The 13,009-nt window shown below is 46.2% G+C and overlaps 1 protein-coding gene across 2 annotated transcripts in view; it reads left to right on the top strand.

Moving 5' to 3' along the window:
- Positions 1–3,172, top strand: part of osgn1 (oxidative stress induced growth inhibitor 1) — an 84,055-nt gene extending 80,883 nt beyond the window's left edge. For both annotated transcript variants that reach the window (XM_073062280.1, XM_073062281.1), the window contains exon 6: positions 1,186–3,172. In XM_073062280.1, the coding sequence (XP_072918381.1) occupies positions 1,186–2,164 (979 nt within the window). In that variant the 3' untranslated portion in view covers positions 2,165–3,172. The remainder of the gene's footprint in view (positions 1–1,185) is intronic.
- The last annotated feature ends 9,837 nt before the right edge of the window (positions 3,173–13,009 follow it).

The following is a 13,009-nucleotide window of genomic DNA, read 5'->3' as shown; positions in this document are numbered from 1 at the left end:
CCTGGGAAAAGCAGTTCCTCCCTAAGTCTACTTCCCTGAATCTTGAGGCTCTGTCCCCTAGTTCTAGTTTTGCCTACCAGTGGAAACAACTTCCCTGCTCTCGTATCTATCCCTTTCATAATTTTATATGTTTCTATAAGACTTCTCATTCTTCTGAATTCCAGCAAATACAGTCCCTGGTGACTCAATCTCTCCTCATAGTCTAATCCCCTCACCTCTGAACCACCTGGTGAACCACCTCTGCACTGCTCCAAAGCCAGTACGAGTATATCCTGTTGAAGTTAATGTCCTGGAGTGGCCAGGTCAGAGTCCAGACCTCAATCCAATTGAGAATTCATGGCTGGACTTGAAAAGGGCTGTTAACCCACAATCCCTATGCAATCTGACAGAGCTTGAGCTGTTTTGTAAAGAATAGGGATCAATTGCAGTGTCCAGATGTGCAAAGCTGATAGAGACCTATCCACACAGACTCAAGGCTGTAATTGCTGCCAAAGGTGCATCTACTAAATACTGACTTGAAACGAGTGAATACTTATGCAATCAATTATTTTATGTTTTATATTTGTAATTAATTTAGATTACTTTGTAGAGATCTGTTTTCACTTTGACAAGAAGGAGTCTTTTTCTGTTGATCAGTGTCAAAAAGAGCCAAATTAAATCCACTGTGATTCAATGTTGTAAAACAATAAAACATGAGAAGTTCCAAGGGGGGGGGGGGGGGTGAATACTTTTATAGGCACTGCACATTGACTAGTTGTCTATCCATAAAGTGACACTAGGCTGGGAAGTGTCTGTATGTAAGGTGACTGACAGGAAATGATAAAGTAGTAGTGGTTAGTGGGTGGAGGTATTGATCAGTCTTACTGCTTGGGGAAAGTAACTGTTTTTGAATCTGGTGGCCCTGGTGTGGATGCTACGTAGCCTGCTCCCTGATGGGAGTGGGACAAGCAGTCCATGAACAGGGTGGGTGGGAATCTTCATTGTGTTACTAGCCCTTTTCCAGCACCTTTCTGTATATATGTTGTTGATGGCTGGTGACGATATGGAGACATCCACAGTTCCCATCCACTGGGATCATTCAGAAAGCTGAATTTTCCAGCTGAGGCACATCTGCCAGCCCAGTGTCTTCACTGTACACTTTATATCTTTCCCTCCCTCCCCCTACCCCTGCCCCAAACACCACAGGAGCCTGAGGAATGACCGGGTGCTTCCAGCTGAGGTTGCTGCCTATTACCAAAACTTTGTCAGTGAGATGGGTCTGGAGAAGAACTTTGTGAACCGAAGCCGTGTGACGTTGCTGCGTCGAGCCTGCAGTGCTTCTGAGGGTGAGGAGGGCAGAGAGCACCCTGTAAGCCAGGAGAGCTCATCCTTGTGGGAAGTCCAGGGGTATCAGAGTTGGAGCGATGGAACACAGACACCCTTCCTCATCTACGCCGAGAACGTAGTGCTGGCAACGGGGACTCGTGATGAGCTATTGTGGCTGGGAGTACAAGGCGAGGACTTGCCCTTCGTGTATCATAGTGTCTCAGAGTTGGAGGCGGCCGTGGTCCAGGGGCGGCTGAACGAGTTCTCAGAGCCCGTACTGATTGTGGGTGCTGGACTGAGTGCGGCTGATGCCATTCTCTGTGCCCACCACCGGAACGTGCCGGTCCTCCACGCCTTCCGGTCCTCTGTTACCGATCCCAACCTGATATTCAACCAGCTGCCTAAGGTGCTGTATCCAGAATACCACAAGGTGCACCAGATGATGAGCCAGCAGCGTGTGGGTGAGGAGCGCACCTCTTACCAGGGTTACGTCAGCTTGCCACAGCACCGGGTCCGTAGTTTCCAGCCTGATCACAAGTGTGTCCTGGAGAGTTGGGACAGGGTGGAAACACGAGTGAGTGTGTCCATGGTACTTGTGCTGATTGGCACCAATCCCAAGCTTTCCTTCCTGAGAGACAATGGTGCCTACTTGGGGCTGGACCCCAAACTGCCCATCTCCTGCCGCTACAACCCTGTACACATTCACCCCTACACTCACGAGTTGGTGCAGGAGTCCTCCTTGTTTGCAATGGGACCTCTGGTGGGTGATAACTTTGTGCGGTTTGTGAAGGGTGGCGCCCTGGCCATCACTAGCTGCTTGGTGAAGCGACACAAGGGACAGTGGTTCCCCGCAGATTGACACTGGAGCATCCAGACCACGAGAGGCAGAGAAACCATGTGTGTGAGTCCTTCACACAGTCTGCCTGCTGTCCATAGCGAGGGCTGTCGTAACGAGTTTCCAAGGCAGCTTTACTTCGAGATGTTCCACTGACCTGATTCTCCAACTCATCCAGGCTGGTGTTAATCCCACCTTGATCTCGTGTGGAATGTTGATCGGCTCCTGAGAATTAAAAGGAGGGATGTATTGGGATGTGGGAGGGAAGGAAAGATGGAGTTCCTCAGAGTTCCCGTCAAGGAGGTACCTCTTTGTGTGCCTGTTCTGCTATGGGGAGCCGGTGTTTTCATCCCAACACATTCCAATGTGGAAAGCCCAGAGGAACAGAATGGAATGGAAGAGATTCCACTCACTGTTTCCTGAATTGTCTGTACTGTTGCTAGGAGTGATGGCCAAAACTTTGTCTTTGAATCAACGAGGAAGTTTGTGCCAACACCAACATATCACTGGTTACCTAAATTATCTAAACACTTTCTGTAAAGGCCATGTCCCATGCGTGGGGTTGAATTGTGATTTCTGTCATGTTTGGGGTGAGGTCACAGAGGTACTGTTAGTAAAAGTGAATTTTCGCCTCACCCGACAGCAGAAAGTCCTGTCAAGAGCTGTGAGAATCTGTCTGACCACAGCCCAGAAGGCGATGTGTTGGCATGTCTCCAGCAGGCTGGTTCCACATCACACCTCTTTGGAGTGAGGTGTACAGAGATCAGATATTTATCTCCTTCAGTGGCACAAACATTCTAAGCACATTCATCTACTGAAAGTCAGGGTATGAGGATCCCATTGAGAAACCTGACCAGCAGCCTGTGTCAATCATCAGAGAGAACTATTTGAGAAAGAAAAAAGGTGAAAGCTAGGAGGAAAAATAAACAACTTCTCCCTGGGGCTGCAGGAATGAGATTGAAGCTTTAATTGTCCCAATAGACTACCACTGTGTTATGATTACCTTCTCATTAAAAGGCTGCTTGTACTGAAGTAGTGGCTGTAATTGCCTGTTCTAAATTTAATGTGTTAATCCAGGAAACGGTCTGTGGTTAACAAGAGACTGGACCCAGACGCTGCTTCCTCCAGCCACCAACACACTGAGCACTCGAGCACTGTCAACAGATGCTGCTTCCTCTCCCTCACCGCCTCGCCACTACCACCGCCTCACCCCTCTTGCCTCACCGCCTCACATCCCCCGCCTCTTCACACTCTTCTTCCCGTCTCCTCCCACTCATAGCCCCGCTACTCCCCTTCTCCCTCTCTAACCCTCATCTCTACCCACATCACCCCCGTCCACCATCGACACTCTTTCAACCCTTCTCCCCCTCTTCTCCCTTCAGTCACTTTACCCCCTTCCCACTTCCCCTTTCCCCTTTCTTCCCCCTGTACCCCCTCCTCCCCTCTCTCCCCTCTTTCCCACTGTTGATCCCAACTCTTTCCTCCCAAAAGAGTTTCCTTTCTAGAATGTTTTGTTTCTGCTGCCTCCCACCCTTCTTAAATAGCGGAGTAACATTGGCAATTTTCCAGTCATCAGGTACAATACCAGAATCTGTTGATCCGTGAAAGATCATTGTTAATGCCTCTGCAATCTCTCCAGCTACTTCCATCAGAACCTGAGGGGGCATTCCATCAGGTTCCCCCGCAACTCTGTTCCCACCGACTCCATACCCCCAACTCCATCTCCCCAACTCCATCCCCCCTGACTCGCCCCCCCTCTCAAACCCCTATCTCTGTCCCCCAGCTCCTCTGCCATTCTCTATCATCACTTCATCCTCTTCCCCCCCAGATCTATCTGGCCCCTTCCACCTTTCCAACTGCCATCTCTTCACCTTCTCCACCCTATCTCTAACTTTTATCTTACCCCACTCTCTTCCCTGTCTCTTCCCCAACTTTCCACTCATTCAAACCCTCTTCTCCCTCTCTTTCACACTCCTCACTTTTATTTCACACATCCCCATCTTCTCACCCTCCAGCCCTCTCCTTCCCTTCTCTTTCCTACCATCTCTCCCTCCTACCCTCTTCCCCCATCCCCTGGTCCCCCGCCATCCTCCCCCACTCTTTTCCACCCTCTTCCCCCACTCTTCTCCACCCTCTTCCCCCACTCTTCTCCCCTCTTCCCTTTTCCCCCTCACCCCCTCTTCCCCATCCACTCTTCCTTCTGCCCTCTTCACCCCCCTTCTCCACCCTCTGTTTCCCCCATCCCTACCCCAATGACACAGCATCATTTCCCCTATCAGTACCCCACCAAATCTCCCCATCTCTTCCTCCTTCTCTACCCCCTTCCTCTCTGAAACCCCTATCTCTGTCTCCCAGCTCCTCTGCCATTCTCTATCATCATCCCCGTAGACCATCTAGCCCCTTCCACCTTTTCAACAGCCATCTCTTCCCCCTCTCTTCACCCCATCTCTCACCTTTATCTCTACCCCAATCTCTTCTCTCTATCTCTTCTTTCCCATTCATTCAAACCCTCTTCTCCCCCTCTTTCTTTCTCCTCCCCCTCATTCCACACATCCCCGTCTTCTCTTCCCCTCCACCCCTGTATTTCCTACCTCTTCCCCACCTCTTTCACATCTCTTCCTTTCTTCCTCAACTCTTTCTTTCCCTTCTCCTTCCCCCATCTCTTCCCTATCTCACGCCCTCTCTTCCCCTCCCCTTCCCCCACCCTCTCTTCCCCCAGCCTCCCTTTCCTGCATCAGTTCCCCATCTCGACTCCCCACCTCATCACCCCATCTCCGCCCCCCTCCACCATATTTCTTCCCCACCTCTTCCTTCTTCTCCACCCCTTCCCCTTCTCAAACCCTTATCTCTGCTCCTCAGGTTCTCCACCATTCTCTACCATCACTTCATCATCTTTCCCCATAGGTCCATCCAGCCGCTTTCACCTTTCCAACTGCCATCTCCTCCCCCTCTCTTCACCCCATCTCTAATATTTATCTCTACCCCAATCTCTTCTGTCTCTCCCCAACTTTCCTACTCATTCAAACCCACTTCTCCCAATCTCTCTCTCCTCACCTTCATTTCACACATCCCCATCTTCTCTTCCCCTCCAGCTGTCTTTCCAGTCTCTTCTCCCATCCCCTCCAACAATACAGCATCACTTACCCAATCTCTTCCCCGTCAGTTCCCCACCTCATCTCCCCATCTCTTTGCCCCTGTCCTCCACCGTATTTCTTCCGCATCTCTTCCTGCTTCTCTACCCTTTCCCCCTCTCAAATCCTTAACTCTGCTCCCCAGATCCTCTGCCATTCTCTATCATCACTTAATCCTCTTCCCCCCAGATCCATCTAGCCCCTTCCACCTTTCCAACTGTCATCTCTTCACCCCATCTTTCACCTTTATCTTTACCCCAGTCTCTTCCCTCTATCTCACTCTTTCCCATTCATTCAAACTCTCTTCTCCCTCTTTCTTTTTCCTCTCCTTCATTCCACATATCCCCACCTTCTCTTCCCCTCAACCCTCATATTTCCCACCTCTTCACCGCCTCTTCCCCACTTTTTTCACATCTCTTCCCCCAACTCTTAATTTCCCTTCTATTTCCCCCATCTCTTCCCCGTCCCTTCCCCCATCTCACGCCCCAGCCTCTCTTTCCCCACTCCCTCTTCCCCTCCATCCCTACCCCAATGACACAGCATCACTTCCCCAATCTCTTCCTCCATCAGTTACCTACCTTGTCTCCCCATCTCTTCACTGCTCTCCTCCACCATATTTCTTCCCCATCTCTTCCTCCTTCTCTACCCCCTTCCCCCTTTCAAACCCTATCACTGTCCCCAGCTCCTCTGCCATTCTCTATCATCACTTCATCCTCTTCACCCCATCTCTAATATTTATCTCTACCCCACTTTCCCACTCGTTAAAAACCCTCTTCTTCCCATCTTTCTCTCTCCTCACCTTCATTCCACACGTTCCATCTTCTCTTCCCCTCCAGCCCTGTCTTTCCAGTCTCCCCCTCCTTTCCAGTCTCTTTCTCCCTCCCCCTTCTCCCTACCTCTCTCCCTGCCCCATCTCCCCCATTCTAGTTCCCTCATCTCCCTCCATCTTTGTCTTGCTATCTCTTTGCTCATTTGTGGGGATGGGTAGAGAAGATGTGTCAAGATGGGGGGAGATGTAGGGGAAGAGACAGGGACAGTCTCCATATGAGACCTCTCTGTGACTCTGTTACTGATTAGCCTGTCAAGTCCCTTTGCATCTCAGATTAGTAGATTTTCTCCCCATTTAGAAAATAGTCAGCACATTTATTTCCACTACTAAAGTGCATGACCATGTATTTTCCAACATTGTATTTCATTTGCCATTTTCTTGCCCATTCTCCTAATCTGTCTAAGTCCTTCTGCATCCTACCCATTTCCTCAACACAACTTGCCCCTCCACCAATCTTAGTCTCATCTGCAAACTTGGCAACAAAGTCATCTATTCCATCATCTAAATCATTGATATGCAGCATAAAAAGAAGTGGTCCCAATACTGACCCCTGTGGAACACCGTGAGTCACCAGCAGCCAACCAGAAAAGGATTCTTTTATTCCCACTTGCTGCCTCCTACCAATCAGCAAATGCTCTAACCATGTTAGTAATTTTCCTGTAATACCATGGGTTCTTAACTTCGTAAGCAGCCTCGTGTGGCACCTTGTCAAAGGTCTTCTGAAAGTTCAAATATACAACATCCACTGCATCCCCTTTATCCATCCTACATAACCATACATTTCCCTACACTGTATTCTATCTGTCACTTCTTTACCCTTTCTCTAAATCTAAGTCTTGCAGCCTCCCTGCTTCCTTAACACTGCCTGCCCCTCCATCTTTCTTCATATCATCCGCAAACCTGGCCACAAAGCTATCATTTCCATATCCAAATCTTTGATACACAACGTGAAAAGAAGTGGTACCAACGCCAACACCTGTGGAACACCACAGGTCACTGGCAGCCAGGCAGAAAAGACTCCCTTTATTCCCCCTCTTTGCCTCCTGCCAATCAGCCAATCCTCAATCAATACGAGCATCTTTTCTGTAATACCATGGGCTCATATCTTGTTAAGCAGCCTCTTATGCATTGCCTTGTCTAAGGCCTTCTGAAATTCTAAGTACACAACATCCGCCAATTCTCCTTTGTCCATCCTGCTTGTTATTTCCTCAAAGAATTGCCTTGACGTACGTGTACTTGTGTTACTGTTACATAAGAACATCAGAAATAGGAGCAGGAGTCGGCCATCTGGCCCATTGAGCCTGCTCCGCATTCAAGAAGATCATGGTTGATCTGGCCATGGACTCATCTCCATCTACCTGCCTTTCCCCCGTAACCCTTAATTCCCCTACTATGCAAAAATTTATCCAAACTTATCTTAAATATATTTACTAAGGTAGCCTCCACTGCTTTATTGGGCAGAGAATTCCACAGATTCACCACTCTCTGGGAAAAGCTGATCCTCCTCATTTCCATCCTAAATCTCCTCCCCTGAATATTGAGGCTATGTCCTAGTTCTAGTCTCACCTACCAGTGGAAACAATTTTCCTGCCTCTATCCCTTTCATGATTTTTTATGTTTCTATAAGATCTCCTCCCATTCTTCTGAATTCCAGCGAGTACAGTCCCAGGCAACACTAATCTCTCCTCATAGTCTAACCCTCTGATCTTTGCAATCAACCTGGTGAACCTCCTCTGCACCACCTCCAAAGCCAATATATCCTTTCTCAAGTATGGAGGCCAGAACTGCACACAGATGCGGTCTCACCAGTACCCTATACAATTGCAGCATAACCTCCCTGCTCTTATTCAATCCCTCTAGCAATGAAGGCCAACATTCCATTTGCCTTCTTGACAGCCTGCTGCACCTGCAAACCAACCTTTTGTGTTTCATGCACAAGCACTCCCAAGTCCCTCTGCACAGCAGCATGCTGCAATTTTTACCATTTAAATAATAATCTGCTCTTTCATTTTTCCTTCCAAAGTGGATGACCTTGATTGACCAACATTGTACTCCATCTGCCAGACCCTTGCCCATTCACTTAACCTATCTATATCTCTCTGCAGACTCTCTGTATCTTCTGCACAATTTGCTTTTCCACTCAATTTAGTATCATCAGCAAACTTAGATACACTGCACTCGGTCCCCTCTTCCAGATCGTTAATGTACTGTATATCGTGAACAGTTGCAGGCCCAGCACCAACCCCTGTGGCAAACCACTCACCACTGATTGCCAACCAGAGTAACATCCATGTATCCCAACTCTCTGCTTTCTATTAGTTAACCAATCCTCTAGCCACGCTAATATATCACCCCCAACTCTATGCATGCTTATGGATAAATCTTTTATGCGGCACCTTATTTAAACACCTAGAAATCCAAGTAAGTAATATCCATCTGTTCCCCTCTATCCACTGTGCTCATTATATCCTCAAAGAACTCCAGTAAGTTTGTCAAACAGGACCTGCCTTTGTGAATCCATGCTGCGTCTGCCTGATGGATCCATTTCTTTCCAGATGCCTCGCTATTTCTTCTTTAATGATAGCTTCAAGCATTTATCCAACTACAGATGTCAAACTAAATGCCTTTTGCCTACATCCTTTTTTTTGAATAGTGATATGACATTTGCAGTCTTCCAATCCACTAGAAATTGCCCAGAGTCCAGTGAATTTTTGTAAATTATCACCAAAGCCTCTACCATAACTTCTGCCATCTCTTTCAGTACCCTGGGATGCATTCCATCAGGACCAGGGGACTTGTCTATCTTCAGGCCCACAAGTTTGCTCAGCACTACCTCATTAGTGATAACTATTGTATTGAGGTCCTCACCTCCCATAACATCTCTCTTTGTCATGTTAGACGTCTCCACTGTGAAGACCGACACAAGATAGTTATTCAAAGCCTCTGCCATTTCTTTATCAATATCAATTTCTCCTTCTCGTTCTCCAAGGGACCTATGTTCACTTTAGCCACCCCTTTCCACTTTATATAATTATAAAAACTTTTACCATCTGTTTTTATATTTTGCACTAGTTTATTTTCATAATCTATCTTCCCTTTCTTTGATGATCGTTCAGTGGTTCTTTGTTGCTTTTTAAAGTTTTCCCAATTTTCCAGTTTCCCACTACTCTTTGTGACTTTGTATCCACAAGCTTTTCGTTTGATGCCTTTTATTTCCTTAGTTGGCTCTCCCCACCCTTACTGTCCTTGCTTTTAACAGGAATATACTGTTGTTGAGCACCATGAAAAATCTCTTTGAAAGTCTTCCACAGTTCCTCAACCATTTCACCATATAGCCTGTGTTCCCAGTCATCCCATTGTAGTCTCCATTGTTTAGGTATAATACACTGGTTTTCGATGAAACTTTTGCACCCTACATTTGTATGAGAAACTCAACCGTACTGTGATCACTCTTCCCAAGAGGATCCCTGAGGATGCGTATCGATCCCTAAAGACACGTGCAGATTCCTAAGAATGCATACAGATCTGTGGATGAATGATCGGTTCTGTACCTATCAAATACTGAATCATCCTTTCCACATGTACTCTGTCTAGACCTTTCAACATTCAAAAGATTTCAATGAAATCCCTCCTCATCCTTCTGAATTCCAGTGAGTATATACCCAGAGATATCAAACGTTCCTTGAATGATAACCTTTTCATTCCTGGAATCATCCTTGTGAACCTCCTCTGAACATTCTCCAATTCCAACACATCTTTTCTTCGATGAGGAGCCCAGAGCTGTTCACAGTACTCAAGGTGAAGCCTCACCAATGCCTTAAAAACCTCAGTATCACATCCCTGCTCTTACATTCTGACCCTCTTGAAATAAATGTTAACATGGCATTTGCCTTCCTCACCGCAGACTCTACTTGCAAGTTAACCTTTTGGATGCTATGCATAAGGAATCCCATCCCTTTGCATCTCATATTTTTGGATTTTCTCCCCAATTAGAAAATAGCCCGTACATTTATTTCTACTACCAAGGTGCATGACCATGCATTTTCCAACATTGTATTTCATTTGCCACTCTCTTCCCCATTATCCTAATCTAAGTTCTTCTGCAGCCTACCTGTTTCCTCAACACTACTTACCCCTCCATCAATCTTTGTATCATCTGCCAACTTGGCAACAAAGCCATCTGTTCCATCATCTATAAGACCATAAGATATAGGAGCAGAAGTAAGCCATTCAGCCCATCGAGTCTGCTCTGCCATTCAATCATGGGCTGATCAAATTCTTCCAGTCATCTCCACTCCCCTGCCTTCACCCTATACCCTATGATGCCCTGGCTAATCAAGAACCTACCTATCTCTACCTTAAATACACCCAATGACTTGGCCTCCACAGCCACTTGTGGCAGCAAATTCCATAGATTTACCACCAACTGACTCAAGTAATTTCTCCACATCTCAGTTCTAAATGGATGTCCTTCAATCCTGAAGTCATGCCCTCTTGTCCTAGAATCCCCTACCATGGTAAATACCTTTGTCATATCTAATCTGTTCAGGCCTTTTAACATTCGAAATGTTTCTATGAGATCCCCCCTCATTCTCCCGAACTCCAGGGAATACAGCCCGAGCTGCCAGACGTACTTCATATGGTAACCCTTTTATTCCTGGAAACATTCTTGTGAATCTTCTCTGAACCCTCTCCAATGCCAGTATATTCTCTGATATTTTCTAAAATAAGGAGCCTAAAACTGCACACAATTCTCCAAGTGTGGTCTCACGAGTGCCTTATAGAGCCTCAACATCACATCCCTGCACTTATATTCTATACCTCTAGAAACGAATGCCAACATTGCATTTGCCTTCTTCACCACTGACTCAACCTGGAGGTTAACCTTTAGGGTATCTTGCACATGGATTCCCAAGTCCCTTTGCATCTAAATCATTGATATAAAGCATAAAAAGAAGTGGTCCCAATACCGACCCCTGTGAAACACCACTAGTCACTGGCAGCTAACCAGAAAAGGATCCTTTTATTCCCACTTGCTCCCTCCTATCTATCAGCCAATGCTCTAACCATGCCAGTAACTTTCCTGTAATACCATGGGCTCTTAACTTGGTAAGCAGCCTCATGTGTGGCACCTTGTCAAGGCTTTCTGAAAATCCAAATATGCAACATCCACTGCATCCCCTTTATCTATTCTACTTGTAATCTCCTCAAAGAATTCCAACAGGTTCATCAGGCAGGATTTTCCCATAAGGAAATCATGCTGACTTTGTCCTATCTTGTCCTGTGTCATCAAGTACTCCATAACCTCATCCTTAATAATTGACTCTACCATCTTCCCAACCACTGAGGTTAAGCTAACTGGTCTATAATTTCCTTTTTCCTTCCTTCCTCCTTTCTTAAACAGTGAAGTGACATTTGCAATTTTCCAGTGCCAGAGTCCAATGATTTTTGAAAGAACATTACTAACGCCTCCACAATCTCTACCACTACCTCTTTCAGTACCCTATGGTGCAGTTCATCTGATCTGGGTGACTTATGTACCCTTAAGGTCTTGGAGCTTTTTGAGCACCTTCTCCCTTGTAATAATAACTGCACTCACTTCTCTTCCCTCACACCCTTCAACATCAGGCACACTGCTAGTGTCTTCCACAGTGAAGACTGATGCAAAGTACTCATTTAGTTCATCTGCCATCTCCTTGTCCCCTGTTATTGTTTCTCTAGCGGTCCCATATCCACATTCATCTCTCTTATTTTTAACATGCTTGAAAACACTTTCACTATCCACTTTGATATTATTTGCTGGCTTGCTTTCATATTTCATCTTTTCCCTACTAATGATTTTTTTTTAGTTTAAGAACTTCGTAATCCTCTATCGTCCCACTAATTTTTGCTTTGTTGTATGCCCTTTCTTTTGCTTCTACAATAGCTTTGACTTCCCTTGTCGGCCATGGTTGTACTATTTTATCATTGGAGTATTTCTTCATTTTTTGGAATACTCATGTCCTGCACGTTCCTCATTTTTCCCCAGAAATGCACACGATTGCTGCTTTGCTGACATCCCTGCCAGCAGCGACTTCCAATTTACTTTGGCCAACCCCTTTCTCATACCACTGTAATTTCCCTTACTCCACTGAAATACTGCTACGTCAGATTTTACTTTCTCCCTATCAAATTTCAAGTTGAAGTCAATCATATTGTGATCATTGGTTCCTAAGGGTTCTTTTACCTTAAGGTCCCTAATCACCTCTGGTTCATTACATAACACCCAATCCAGTATAGCTGATCCCCATGTAGGGTCAACAACGAACTGCTCTAAAAAGCCATCTTGTAGGCATTCAACAAACTCACTCTCTTGAGATCCATTTCCAAACCGATTTTCCCAATCGACCTGCATGTTAAAATCTCCCATAACTATCATAACGTTGCCCTTTTGACTCGCCTTTTCTATTTCCTGTTGTAACCTGTGGTCCACCTCCCAGCCTCCCAGGCCAGTATACAACTACCACCAACATCCTTTTACCCTCGTAGTTCCTTTACTCAGCTCCCAAGGATTCAATGTCTTCTGATCCTATGTCACATGTTTCTACTGATTTGATGCCATTCTTTACCAGTAGAGCCACTCCACCCCCTCGGGCTACCTTCCTATCCCTCCGATACAATGTGTAACCTTGGACATTCAGCTCCCAACTACAACCATTGTTCAGCCACGACTCAGTGATGGCCACAACATCATACCTGGCAATCTGTAATAGTGCAACAAGATCATCCACCTTATTTCTTATACTACGTGCATTTAGATACAACACCTTGAGTACTGTATTTGCTATCCTTTCTGATTCTGCATCCCTCATGATTTGATACTCAGTCTGTTGGCTGCAACTAAGTCCCATCATCTGCTTGCCCTTCCTG

The sequence above is a fragment of the Hemitrygon akajei genome, chromosome 11 (assembly GCF_048418815.1).
Source record: "Hemitrygon akajei chromosome 11, sHemAka1.3, whole genome shotgun sequence".
NCBI classification, from domain to species: Eukaryota; Metazoa; Chordata; class Chondrichthyes; order Myliobatiformes; family Dasyatidae; genus Hemitrygon; species Hemitrygon akajei.
The sequence above is the reverse complement of the archived record's forward strand: the minus strand, read 5'-3'. Positions and strand labels throughout refer to the sequence as shown.